Source organism: Spermophilus citellus (genome assembly GCF_964194105.1).
Source record: "Spermophilus citellus genome assembly, chromosome: 4".
Taxonomy (NCBI): Eukaryota; Metazoa; Chordata; class Mammalia; order Rodentia; family Sciuridae; genus Spermophilus; species Spermophilus citellus.
Window position 1 is genome coordinate 23368120 of NC_138185.1, and position 12396 is coordinate 23380515.

A 12396-nucleotide genomic window follows, 5' to 3' on the forward strand; every position below is an offset into this window, starting at 1 on the left:
GGGGATAAGTTAGGAAATACCATTGGCAATGGTCTGGGGGTCATTAGCCTGATTCTGCCTCTTGGGACCATTCCTGGGTTTCAGTTTCTGAAAGCAGGAACTATAAAATTGAGGGAACTCCTTTCAGGTCTACAGTTCATCTAGGTTTCCCCCCTGGGTTGTCCTCTATAGAGGGCAGCTGGACGGAGGTGGCAACTCTATAGAAGTTGCTTTTCTCTAGAGAAGTGGTAGCAGTGTTGGGAACTTGCTGATTAGAGAAGAAACTATCTGTTGGGACCCATCTTGGATCCAAGTTTCAAGATGGGGATGGGGGAAGAGGCCCAAGAAAACTTAGAGGGAGAGCTAACAGGGTAAGGAAAGTAGTGTATATAAGGAAGTGGACATTTTTAGGGAACTGAGAAGCTCAAACTGGGTTTAGAACATGGAGATAGATCTATAAACTTAGAGACTTGCTAGATGACCCTGGGCAAATCCCTGCTCATGTTTGGGTTGTGCTTTCCCTGCTTGTGACTTAATGAGGTACTTCTGAGTTTAGCTCATGTTCTGGGCACCTGTGACTCTGCCTGGAACCCCAGACCAATAATTAGATGATTGGGATTATTGGGTAAAGATAAGGTAAAAGTGCCACAGGGGAGCAGCATTGAGTATGGCAGGAGTTTCTCAAGTCTTAGCCTTGATCCTGCTATGGACAGTTTGCTGTGATCTGGAGCCAAGGACAGACTGTCTCCCCAGTGCCTGAGAATGGGGACCAAAATTGGGACACGTGATTCTCTGATGTTTCCTGCTTCTTATATCCTAAGCTCCTGACAACAGGTCATTCATCTTGCGATCACCACCAGCCGGCTTTTGTCCATATTTTTCTGTTAGCCTGAGTACCCCATCTCCATTGAGTCTCACCGTCAGACTGCCTTTCTCCAGGATACTGCTTGAATGAATTTCACTTCAGTCAGCCACAGTAACAAATAACAAATACTTATTGAGCACCTATGAAGTGCCAGGAACTATGTAAGATAGTGGGGATACAGAAGAAAATAAGACAAGAATCTGGTCCTAATGGAGCTCACAGTCTAATCAGAGAATGCGGCCTTGGAAAATTTTTTTAGAGAGTGTTTTTTCTCCTAGTTGGGAAGCAACTGCTTTGAATGAAACAGCAGGGTGTAAAGATAGAGAATTATGTTGAACCTACATTAAATAGGGTAGTCAAGGAAGGCTTCTCTGAGAAGGTAACTGAGTCAAGACTTAATGATAAGAAGGATCTAGCCATTCCTGGAAAAAGCCAAAAGAAAGAGAATTTCAGGCAAAGGGAAAACACAGATGCAAAGGATCTGAGGAGGTTTTGTGTGTTTGAGGAATGATAGGCCTATGTGGCTAGAATGGAGGAATCAGGACGCAGGGGTAGGGGTCGGGGTGGCAATATGGAATGAAGTTGAAAAAACAGACAAGAGCCAGATCCCACAGGGTCTTATAGGCCATGATAAGGAGTTTGGATTTTTTATTTGGTAAAAGGCAACAGACTTATACACTCTGAAGAAAAACCAGAGTTTGAGGTGTTGAATTTTATTTGAAATATGGTGGGAAGCTGAACTCATAAGTGGCCCAAGCCCTTCGAACCTCATCATCAGTTTTTCTATATCCTCATAAAAGATTTTTCACCTTTTGTCATTTCCCTTTATTTTGGGTCATGTATCAGTGTGCTAGACTGTGAGCTCCTTAAGGCAAGAATCCCATGGATTCGAAAAGGTCACACTTTCCTCACAAGGATATTGCAATGATCTTGGGAGATAATCATTGTGAAGATAAAAATCATAATACCTGATAATCAATGTGAAGATAAAAAGCATAATCAGTAATGATCAGCAGACATGAACTAAAATAGATTTCTTTTTGCTTTTTGTGTTCCTCCCTCTGCAGAACTGGAAAGCACGCTTACTGCTGGAGAGGTCATGCGCTGTTAAGTGCCCGGACATTGCCACCCAGCTGGCTGGGACTAAAAAGGTGCAGCAGGAGCTGAGCCGGGCGGGCGTGCTGGAGATGTTGCTCCCTGGCCAGCCTGAGGCTGTGGCCCGCCTCCGTGCCACCTTCGCTGGTCTCTACTCATTGGACATGGTACATAAGCAACCCATTTCTCCCATCACAGGCCTCTTAGTGACAGAAAGCTGGAGCCCGATGTGTCGGGAAGGGTGGAACTGGCATTATGGTTATTATTGTGACTTGCGTCAATGGTGCTCTGGGGAACCCCTAGAACCTTGGAGATGAGAGCAGCCTCAGAGGGCTGGAATTCACCATCAACTCCTCAACAAAGGTAGAGATGGGGGTGTCAACCAGGGCACAGGACTAAGGCAGGTAGCAAGAATTGAGGAATAGCTGTACCCACTGTCTAGATTACCTGCTGCAGAGCCTGTGTTGCCAGAGGAAGGCCTATTCTACTTGTGTTTATGACTGCAAGGGTTGTGGGGATCACATCTGAAAAGAAATGTCCAGCCTGAAAGAGCAAGTGGCTGTTCCTACTCCTGCTCTTCCCATAATGCTACTTGTATGATCAGCAGGACTCTCATTACTTCTTTTTGTCTTAAAACTGTGTGGTGACTACTTTCTGCCTCTTGCCAGGGTGAAGAAGGGGACCAGGCCATTACTGAGGCTCTTGCTGCCCCAAACCGGTTTGTGCTAAAGCCTCAAAGAGAGGGTGGAGGTAGGTGAATCCCCCTCTGCAGAGCTACTCAGTAAAAGGAGCTACCAAGTTGTCACTAGTGAATACTTCCATGGACATAGGTCAGGCATGGTGGATACAAGAGGAAGTGACATAGGTCCCACCAAGGACAGTGTCCCCCGAGACCCTGTGACCAAGTGCTGTGGAATACAGGGGAATTAACCAGCACTGGAGGGTTTGGGCAACTTTAGTTTGAGGTGCCTCGGGCAGATGATAGAGTAGCAGGTAGTAGTGTGTTAGGTTCCACAAAATACATGTCTGTCTTCCTTCCTCATTTGAAACTCCTTGAGGGCAGGGATCATGTCTGCCTCATAGATCCAGAGATGATTTTTGACCTGGTTGGATTTTTCCAGGTAGAAAAGGGGGATGAGAGTTCTAAATAGAAGGAACAATCTCAAGCAAGAGCACTAGGCCATGAAAGCATGGTATGTTTTGAGGTTAATGAGAAACTGGTGAGGTTGGAGTAGCAGATGGTAGGACGCATTATAAAGAGCACTGAATGTATGTTAGGAAATTGGATTTTATGATGGGAAGCCATTAGAGAGTTTTAAGCAGGAAGGGGACGTTTGATTGATTAAGGATCCCACTGGCTATCAGTGGTAAGAACTTGCAAAACGTACAGTGTTTTGGCCATTATAGATTTCCTAGAATGAAGAGACTGGTGGCAGAGAGACCATAAAGGAAGCTGGTACAGTTGTCCAGAAGAGTGATGTAGAGGCCCAGACTAGGGCTATGACATCATGGAGCACAGACTGGAGAGACATGTCTGAGATAGTGTCCGAGGTAAAGCAGAAGGAGGAGTTGAAATAGGACTCAGGGGATGCCTTTTGCCTAATTGGGAATTGGAAGTCTAAGAGGGGCATATTGAAGCAGAAATTGAGTTCTGTTTGGACATGCTAAGTTTGTTTTGGAGACCTGTGGGACATTTGTGTGATATCTAGAGCAAGAAGCTTAAGTTAAAGATACAGGAGTTAACAAATTATGGGGTATAGGTGGGATCTTGGAAATACAGAAGAGAACTCCCTGAAAAAAGGTATATGGAAGAGAGAACAAAGGTGTAGGATAGATTCCTGGGGAACCCCAACATTTAAGAGAAGGAACTGAGGCTGAGAAGAAGCATCCATAGACAGGAGAACCAGGCAGGATAGTGTGATGGTAGGTGTGTTCGCTTATGTAAGGGCTTTCCTGTTAGATTGGCCTTGGATTGTTAGAAGCCATATGTACTCCAGCTTTACTGAGCTGGTGTCATGAACTAAGGCTGTTGAGTTGTTCACATGGCCCCAGAAGTGAAAAAAGATAAGTAGAGGGTTCAAGGTAACTGGGCAGTTTAATTGCAGGCAACAACTTGTATGGGGAGGAAATGGTGCAGGCCCTGGAGCAGCTAAAGGACCGTGAGGAGAGGGCCTCCTACATCCTCATGGAGAAGATTGAACCTGAGCCTTTTGCAAACTGCCTGCTACGGCCTGGCAGCCCTGTCAGAGTGGTCCAGTGCATCTCAGAGCTGGGCATCTTTGGAGTCTATGTCAGGTGAGCCAATAAGGAGAAGCTCCTTTCCTACCTCCCAGCAGGTAGTAGAAGGAGCTGGAAGAAACCCTGGACAGAGTCAGGAATCATGGGCTTCAGTCCCAGCTCTGCCAATCCCTAGCTTTTTTACTTATTTCCTTGTCTATGAAATGAGGCCAAGGACTCAAGACCTGCCCACCTCACAGAGCTCTCAAATGAAGCCCATATGAGAAGTATTTTGCTTTTCAACATATAAAGGAACTTCTCATATAATGGAAATTGCAGATGGTACCAAGACAATTGAGAATAGATCGTCTGACAGTCAGGAGTAGATTCTCCAGGGAGGAAGAGAGTTTGGATCCAGCTCAAAGTCCCCTGGGGATTCTGGAGAAAGATGAGAAAGGTCAGCTAGACATCATTCAGTGGCTTTGAAGAGCTATATAGCCCCTGGATTTGGATTTGCACACAAAGAATCAGAAAGAGAGGTGGACTTGGGAATTTGTAAGTAACAAGTCCCTCATGCTACTTCCTACAAAATACTTCAAGGTTAGGGCAAGGAATACCAGATGCTCCCTGCCAAAACCTGCCCCTCCACAACCTCCCCTTCTAACCACTTTCAGCATCTCTGCCTGTCACTCCTACCACCCCGACAGCCACCTTGAGAGAGAAAACTCATAGGCTCAGGACATGAATTGAGAGTGTTGTTCTTGCTTTATTTACTCTTCAGGACCTACTTGCAAAGTAAGGGGTGTTATCCCAATTTTAAATTGAGGAAATTGATAGTTAGAAAGGCTAAGGAATTTGCTCAAAGGATACAAAGCTAGTAATTTCCAAGCTAGAATGCAAACCTAAATCTACTCTAAAATCCTAGCACTGTTTTGGATATAGTAGGTTACCCATGTACTGCTTAGCTGGGACCAGGAAAAGTCCTGGGTTTGGTGATGTTGTATGTCTTCCGGCCCCATTTCTATAGGCAGGGAAAGACACTTGTGATGAACAAGCACGTGGGGCATCTACTTCGAACCAAAGCCATCGAGCATGCAGATGGGGGTGTGGCTGCAGGAGTAGCAGTCCTGGACAACCCATACCCTGTATGAGGGCACAGCCTGGACTTCACTCAAGAGATCTTCTATCCCACGTACTTGTCACTAATCTCCGAACCCTCCTACCTTAGGAGGGCCCTTCTCTCCCAAAGTTTTCTAAGGTCTAGTGTGAAGGATCTGAGGACCAGAAAGGCTGTGTTTCCATTAGATGAGATCTAGAAGCCCCCAAATCTTTGAGGTGTGGGAAGGGAGCTGCTCTGAGGTCAAGGTCCATAAATTCTGCCATACTCCTCTTGGCCCCTCATCAGCCTTTTCAGCAGCTTCCAGTGCCTGACTTGGGATAGGACTGAGTGATAGAAAGAGGAGAGATGGGGGCGGGGGGCATAGACTTTTTTCCATCTCTGCCTTAAATAAAATTACATTACTGACTATTGAATCGTTGTTTTGTATACAGAGGAAAGAGGAAAGTTATAATCTAGATCAGCCCACTTACGGTGGATTGGGACAGGGAATGTGACTGGGCTGTAGTCAGGGTCTCCCTAGACCCAGACCCTATAGATGGGATCCTGAAGTTCCAATCTTTAGTCACTCACCAACACTTCCATAGGATCATAGGGAAAAGTGGGAGTCCCTGACAGAAGCCCAGGTGGGAAGGCAACCACAATGGGATATGAAAGTTGTGAAGTGGCTTCAGTCACTCTTGCTTAACTGAGGGGCTTGTCAGAGTTCCTGTGAGTGAAGCCCTGCCTGCCTCTTCCCAAAAGTTTTAGAAGGAAGACACTGGGGTACTCCTAGGGAATATCACTCCCCTTCCCACCTGCCACACAAATCAGAGCAGCTACATGTACAGCCTGAAAGATACTTAAGAAAACCAGTCACACCTTCTTGAGGTCACAAACTTTATTCCTACAACCATAGAGCTTAAGCATCAACAGGGCAAGAGAAGAGAGTTCCATATGAGTGTACCTCTCATGGGCAGGCTCTGTTCATGGAAAGGTGGGTACAGGACAGGGAAGATAAGTTCCTCTGATCCTAGTAACAAAATACACCCACTCCTCCAAAGAAGCATCTAGAGACTGAACTGGCTTGCACAGTCTCTGGAGCAAAGAGGGAATTCAGACTCAGAACAGAAGCAGCAAAGTATTTAAAAAAATAATTATTATTCCTGGACTCACAAACTGTCATTCCTAAAGACAAGTGCGTATCCAAGATAAGTACTGGTGCTTTCTGAGAAAGCTGACACAGGATTATAGGGTTGGCTCCCAGCTTCAGTCTAGGCCCTTATTTACCCTCTGAACTTAAGTTAGGAACATGGTCTTCAGGTCCCTGTACTGGGCATGGAGAGTTCTTTGGAGACTGGAGACATATTAGTCTGAGGCTGACTTGGGACTTTGTCCCTTTTGCCTGGCAGTAACAGGAAACTGTCTCCATATAGGGACAAAGTGTGGGTCAGGATTGGCCCTCAGTACTCCTAGAAAGGGGACAGGGAGGACGGACAGAACTTTGGAGAGCCAAGCAGGAGAATCCTGGGTAAAGAGTCTTGTTCACTGGATGGTCAGGCAGCGGTGGCTAAAGAGGTGACTGATGACAGATGGGTCAGCCACTGTAGATGTGTCCCCCATGTCATGGTCATTCTGAGCAATCTTTCGAAGCACTCGCCTCATGATTTTTCCTGGGGGACCACAAGCCTCTGGTTACTAAGTGACAGCACTGACCCATCCAGCCCCACCAAAGGCTTTCATCCACATACCCCATACCACTGGGCCTCAGCCCATCCCAATTCCTGGAGGTATCTGAACATACCTGAGCGGGTTTTAGGCAAGCCAGGTGCATTCTGGATGTAGTCTGGTGTGGCAATTGGGCCAATCTTTTCTCTAACTGTAATCAACAAATCAAGTTTTTCTTTAGCACCTTTAGCCAGACTCTCAAAAGCCAAGGGAGGGATGGTTTAGTTCCCTAACTGTTTTCTCTTGAAGGCCCTGTCTACAGAGTCACCCTCAGGTTCTCTGCCTCTCCTATTATATCTTAACCCATGTTCGTGGAACTCTGGCTATAGAATCAGCCTGCCAGAATTTAAATACACCTTTCAGGAAGGATACTCTTGGGCAAGTGATTTAACTTCTCTGCACCTGAAGTTTCTTCATCTTTGAAACTAGAGTAACAATAGTATCTCTTTCATGGAGGTGATTATAGGGATTAAATGGGATCATGCATTTAAAGCACTAACCCCAGTGGTGGCACAAAAAAAGTATTAAATAATTGTTGGCTATTATTAACCTGTAGAAAGACTAGTGGAAACTAAGTAGGTAGAAGTCATTTGGACCATGGGACCCCGTGAGCTCTATTCATGGTTTGGGGAACAGCTTGCTGCAGCCCCTCCCTAACAACATGCAGACCCTCTAGTCCTTGCCGAGGGGAGCTCCTTACTCTGCTTCTTGAGCTCCTCAGTGAGGGTAGGGCTGAAGCTGTGGCCATCACACAGGGTAACAAAGCAATAGAGGCATTCGCCCTTCACAGGATGAGGATGGCCCACCACAGCTGCCTCTGCCACAGCCTCGTGTTCCACAAGTGCTGACTCCACTTCTGCTGTACTCAGCAAGTGTCCTTGTCAAGAGAAAGGAAATGCCATGAGAGATTCCAGCCTTTGCCTCAGCCTTTGTTCCATTGGTACCTGCAGTGCAGACCCCAGTCTGAATGGGGAATGCCCTTCATCCAGTCCTCATGTGGCATGTTTCCAGTTACCTCACCACCCCAGTCCCTCTTCTAGGCATATTCCAGTGCTGATCATTCTTCCAAAACCTGGACCCAGAACTGAATACCACACTCCACACATGTCTGGTCTGGCCAAATGACAATCCTGGGTCTCTATGAAGTTTTTAGCTGGGAATTGTCAGGGTAACAGAGCTAATGAAATAGTAGGGGGTCCTGGGCCCTCACCAGATACATTGAGCATGTCATCAATCCTGCCAGTGATCCAGTAATAGCCATCCTGGTCCCGCCGGCAGCCTGGGAAGAAATGCACAACACATAAATACCCCACAATAGAGCACATGATCCACATTACCAAACTGTCATACCCACTGCAGTAGATTTCTAGTAAGTCTTTCAGCTTCCAGCCTCCATGATGGTCCCATTGATCTCCATCTCCTAGTATTTAAAGCCCTGCAAATAGTTCTCTTTCTCACTCTGTAAGGTTAGTCTGTATAACCAACAGAATTTGGCAGAAATGATGGGATGTCATTTCTTTTTTTTTTTTTCTTAACATTCATTTCTTAAGTTTTAGGTGGACACAATATCTTTACATATTTATGGTGCTGAGGATCGAACCCAGTGACTTGTGCATGCTAGGCGAGCATGCCACCACTGAGCCACAACCCCAGCCCAATAGGATGTCATTTCTGAGATTAGATTACAGAAGACACATTGGCTTCCACTTTGGATGTATTCTCTCAGATCTTGTACTCTAGGGAAAGCCAGCTGCCACGCTGTAAGTAGCCCTACAGAGATGGTGAGAAACTGAGTATTTCTGCCAGCAGCCACATGATTGAGTAAGAAAGTGGGTCCTCTAGTCTCAGTCATACCTTTAGATAACTACAGCCCCTACCAACAGTTTGATTGCAATCCTTTAGAGACACTTGACAAAGAACCACCCATCTAAGCTGTTCACTGATCCTGATAACTCAGAAACTGTGTGAGATAATATAATACTTGTTGTTTTGAGTTACCATCTTTGAGGGTAATTTATTCCATGGCAGTAAATAACTAATATAGCCATCTCAAGTCGCTGTAATTCAGGTAGTTGTTTTCTAAACAGTAAAGTAGTTCTTATCACTCCCCTTCTTAAAACATGTAAATGTCTCTCATTGTACTTTGAATAAAATCTAAACTGCTTATTGTGGCCCACAAGACCCTATATTATTTACTCTCCAGCTTCACGTGATATTCTTCCCTGTGCTTATTACACTCTAGCCCTACAGGCTTCAGTCCATTCCTCATTCATTTCAAGCTGTGTTGGAGCTGGGGGTGTAGCTTAATGGTAGAGCACTTGCCTAGCATGCATAAGGCCCTGAGTTACATACCCAGCACTGCAACAAACAACAAAAAAAGACAAAAACACCACTTTGTGTCCTACTGAAAACAATACTCTTAATCTAGATTTCCCTGTATCTGGTTCTTTTTCACCCCTCAAGTCTCTGCTCAAATGTCAGTTCAGAAAAGCTGCCTCTGACCACTCTCTACTCTGTGTTGAGTAGCTGTCCCTGAAGACACTCTTTATCACATTATTTTCATCATATCACTTACCTCTACCTAAGATAAGCTTATTTACTTGTTTGCTGGATTTATTGTCTGTCTCTAACTAAAATGAAATCCCATGATAAAAGATACCTTGACTATTATTCATGGTAATATACCTTGTGCTTATTAGATCAGTGGTTGGGCATAGTAGGTTCTCAGTAAATACTTATAGATGAATGGACTTGGCAGACAAACAGGCTTCAAACATGGAGACACACATGACATAGTAACAAACATTGCTACATGCTCCATCTCTGTCAACACAGGATCAAGAAACAAGAAAACTCTTAGACTTTTAACATTAGATGGCATCATCTTGAGACCTTTCCTGCAATACTCATTCCTGTTCTTAAAGTTTTCTCTGTTGCTCTGCCTGTTTACTAGACAATGATATTTAGGACATGTTCCTTTCTGTTCTCTACCCTTAACTCTTTTGAAAATGGAAGGTGAAGGTACATCTTAATGGGAAGTGCAGGGAGAGGCTAGCCAAGGCTCACCATCTCCTGTCACGTAGTACCCAGGGAACTTCTTAAAGTAGGTGGTCTCAAAGCGTGTGTGGTTCCCATAAACCGTGCGCATTATCCCTGGCCAGGGCTGCTTAAACACCTGTGGAGGGAGGAAGGCACAGTGATCACAACTGCTAGGCTGTCTCAGAGGAAGATAATCATTGTTTTGCTAAATATGGGGGGGAATATCCTAAAGTCCATTCCTGGGAAGACAAACTATAAGCTTTGGAGATGAATGATCCTGGCTAGCTAGCTATGTGATCTCAGGAAACTAACTTTGCTTCTCTTAGAATCCTCATTTGTAAACCTGAGAAAATAATTTCAATCTTCTTAAGGTATTTTGAGGATTAAATTAATAGTATGTAGAAACTACTTAGCACAGTGTTCTGTTAATTATAAGCTTTTAGTAAATTTTAAGTCCAGCTTAAAGCAAATGAAAACAGTCATATAAAAAAATGGGACTCAAACCAGGTGTGGTGGCACATGACTAAAATCCCTGGTATTCAGGAGACTAAGGCATTAAAAGTTTGGGGATAGCCTAGGCAATTTAGCAAGATCTTATCAAAAAATAAAAAGGACTGGGGCTGTAGCTCAGTGATAGAGTGCCCCTGAGTTTAATCTCCAGTACCACACCAAAAACAAACAAACAAAAAAAAATGGGTCCCACACATGAGTTAATAATAATGTTCTGTGGTAGCAGATTCATGGGAACAGATGGAATTATAGGCTGATTCAAAAGGCCTAGATTCAAGTCCTGCTCCTGTTACTAACTGTTCTTAGAAAAATGAAATTGGGTAGGGTCTGGAAGACATGGCTGATAAGATCCCTATTAAGTACTTACACAAACATCATAATAGCTAACATTTATTGAGCACTAACTTCTAGGTTTTGTGCTAACCACTTTCCATGGATTATCTAATTGAAAAAAGAGCCACAGGAGACAAAAGTAATATTAAAACCCAACTTTCCAAATAAGGAAAGTTAGGTTCAAAGGTATTAGGTAACTTCTCTGAGGTCATAGAAGAGGCAGAGTCAGGATTTGAACCCAGACAGGCTGACTCAAGAGCCTACATGAGGGCTGGGGATATGGCTCAAGCGGTAGCGCGCTCGCCTGGCATGTGTGCAGCCCGGGTTCGATCCTCAGCACCACATACAAACAAGGATGTTGTGTCCACCAATAACTAAAAAAAAAAATATTAAAAAATTCTCTCTGTGTGTCTCTCTCTCTCTCTCTCTCTCTCTCACTCTTTCAAAAAAAAAAAAAAATAAAAGAGCCTACATGATTATCTACTATGTTATTAAGCCTCCTGTCTCAAGAATGTTTGTCAAAGGAAGAATTAGGACTGTCTTCCATACCCCAAAAAATATCATTGGGGTGGGGGGCTAGGGCTAGGGCTCAGTGGTAGAGCACTTGCAAAAAAAAAAAAAAAAAAAAACAGCGTGTGTGAGGCACTGGGTTCAATTCTCAGCACCATGAATAAATAAATGAATAAAATAAAGGTCCATCAACATCTAAAAAATTTTTTTAAAAAAGTTTCATAGGGAGGGCTAGGGATGTGGCTCAAGTGGTATCGCGCTTGCCTGGCATGCATGCGGCCCGGGTTCAATCCCCAGCACCACATACAAACAAAGATGTTGTGTCCGCCAAAAACTAAAAAATAAAAATATTAAAAATTCTCTCTCTCTCTTAAAAAAAAAGTTTCATAGGGAAGCAGAATCTTAAAAGGCCCATAAGAACCTTGTGCACCAAAAGGCAGAGATGCAGACAAAGTATCTAGAAGAATTCCTCCTGAAGTCTTTCAATAGAGGACAAACCACCAACTGTGGAGCTTCAGTTCTAAGCAGCTACCAAGAAAGATCAGGTTATTAACTCTGAAGTAAAGTAGCTATGGTAGATCCTTTTCCTTCTTCAAAGGACCCCCCTCCATCAAAAAAAAAAAAAAAAAAAAAAAAAGGCAGGGCCTTACCAGATAACCTTCAGCTTCACCTTCTAACTCTTCCCCAGATTCATTCAGGATTGCAGGAGCTACGCCAAAGAAAGGGAAGGACTAAAAGCAAATAGGAGACAGAACCCAAGAAAAGGAATGAGACAATTCTGACTCAACTCCAAAGGAGCCCCAGTGCCCCAAATTCCTCATACATATGGGTCCATCCTCTAGTAGACCAAATACCCCACAACCCTATCCCTGCCAAGCCCAGGACCAACAGGGGAAATTCACTCACAGCAGAACCAGGTTTCAAGGGTGTGGCACCAGGGAGGGGGGTCAGCATGTGGCCACCCTGTGGAAATCAGAAATCAGGGGTTTGAGTCAGTTTTCCAACATTGTCCCTGAGCCCATCC

General features: G+C 44.4%; 2 protein-coding genes across 7 annotated transcripts in view; one reads left to right on the forward strand and one right to left on the reverse strand.

The window, feature by feature from the left end:
• The window catches only part of GSS (glutathione synthetase), a 29105-nt gene extending 23421 nt beyond the window's left edge, over positions 1–5684 (forward strand). For all 5 annotated transcript variants that reach the window (XM_081292473.1, XM_081292474.1, XM_081292476.1 and 2 more), the window contains exons 10-13: positions 1912–2106; positions 2608–2689; positions 4045–4234; positions 5184–5684. In XM_081292473.1, coding sequence (XP_081148599.1) covers positions 1912–2106; positions 2608–2689; positions 4045–4234; positions 5184–5307 — 591 coding nt within the window. In that variant the 3' untranslated portion in view covers positions 5308–5684. The remainder of the gene's footprint in view (positions 1–1911; positions 2107–2607; positions 2690–4044; positions 4235–5183) is intronic.
• Positions 5685–6373: 689 nt separating this feature from the next.
• ACSS2 (acyl-CoA synthetase short chain family member 2) overlaps positions 6374–12396 on the reverse strand; it is a 48970-nt gene continuing 42947 nt past the window's right edge. For both annotated transcript variants that reach the window (XM_081292453.1, XM_081292452.1), the window contains 7 exons: positions 12279–12335; positions 12023–12103; positions 10047–10155; positions 8191–8259; positions 7681–7857; positions 7057–7131; positions 6374–6925 (listed from right to left, as the gene is read on the reverse strand). In XM_081292453.1, the coding sequence (XP_081148579.1) occupies positions 6798–6925; positions 7057–7131; positions 7681–7857; positions 8191–8259; positions 10047–10155; positions 12023–12103; positions 12279–12335 (696 nt within the window). In that variant the 3' untranslated portion in view covers positions 6374–6797. The remainder of the gene's footprint in view (positions 6926–7056; positions 7132–7680; positions 7858–8190; positions 8260–10046; positions 10156–12022; positions 12104–12278; positions 12336–12396) is intronic.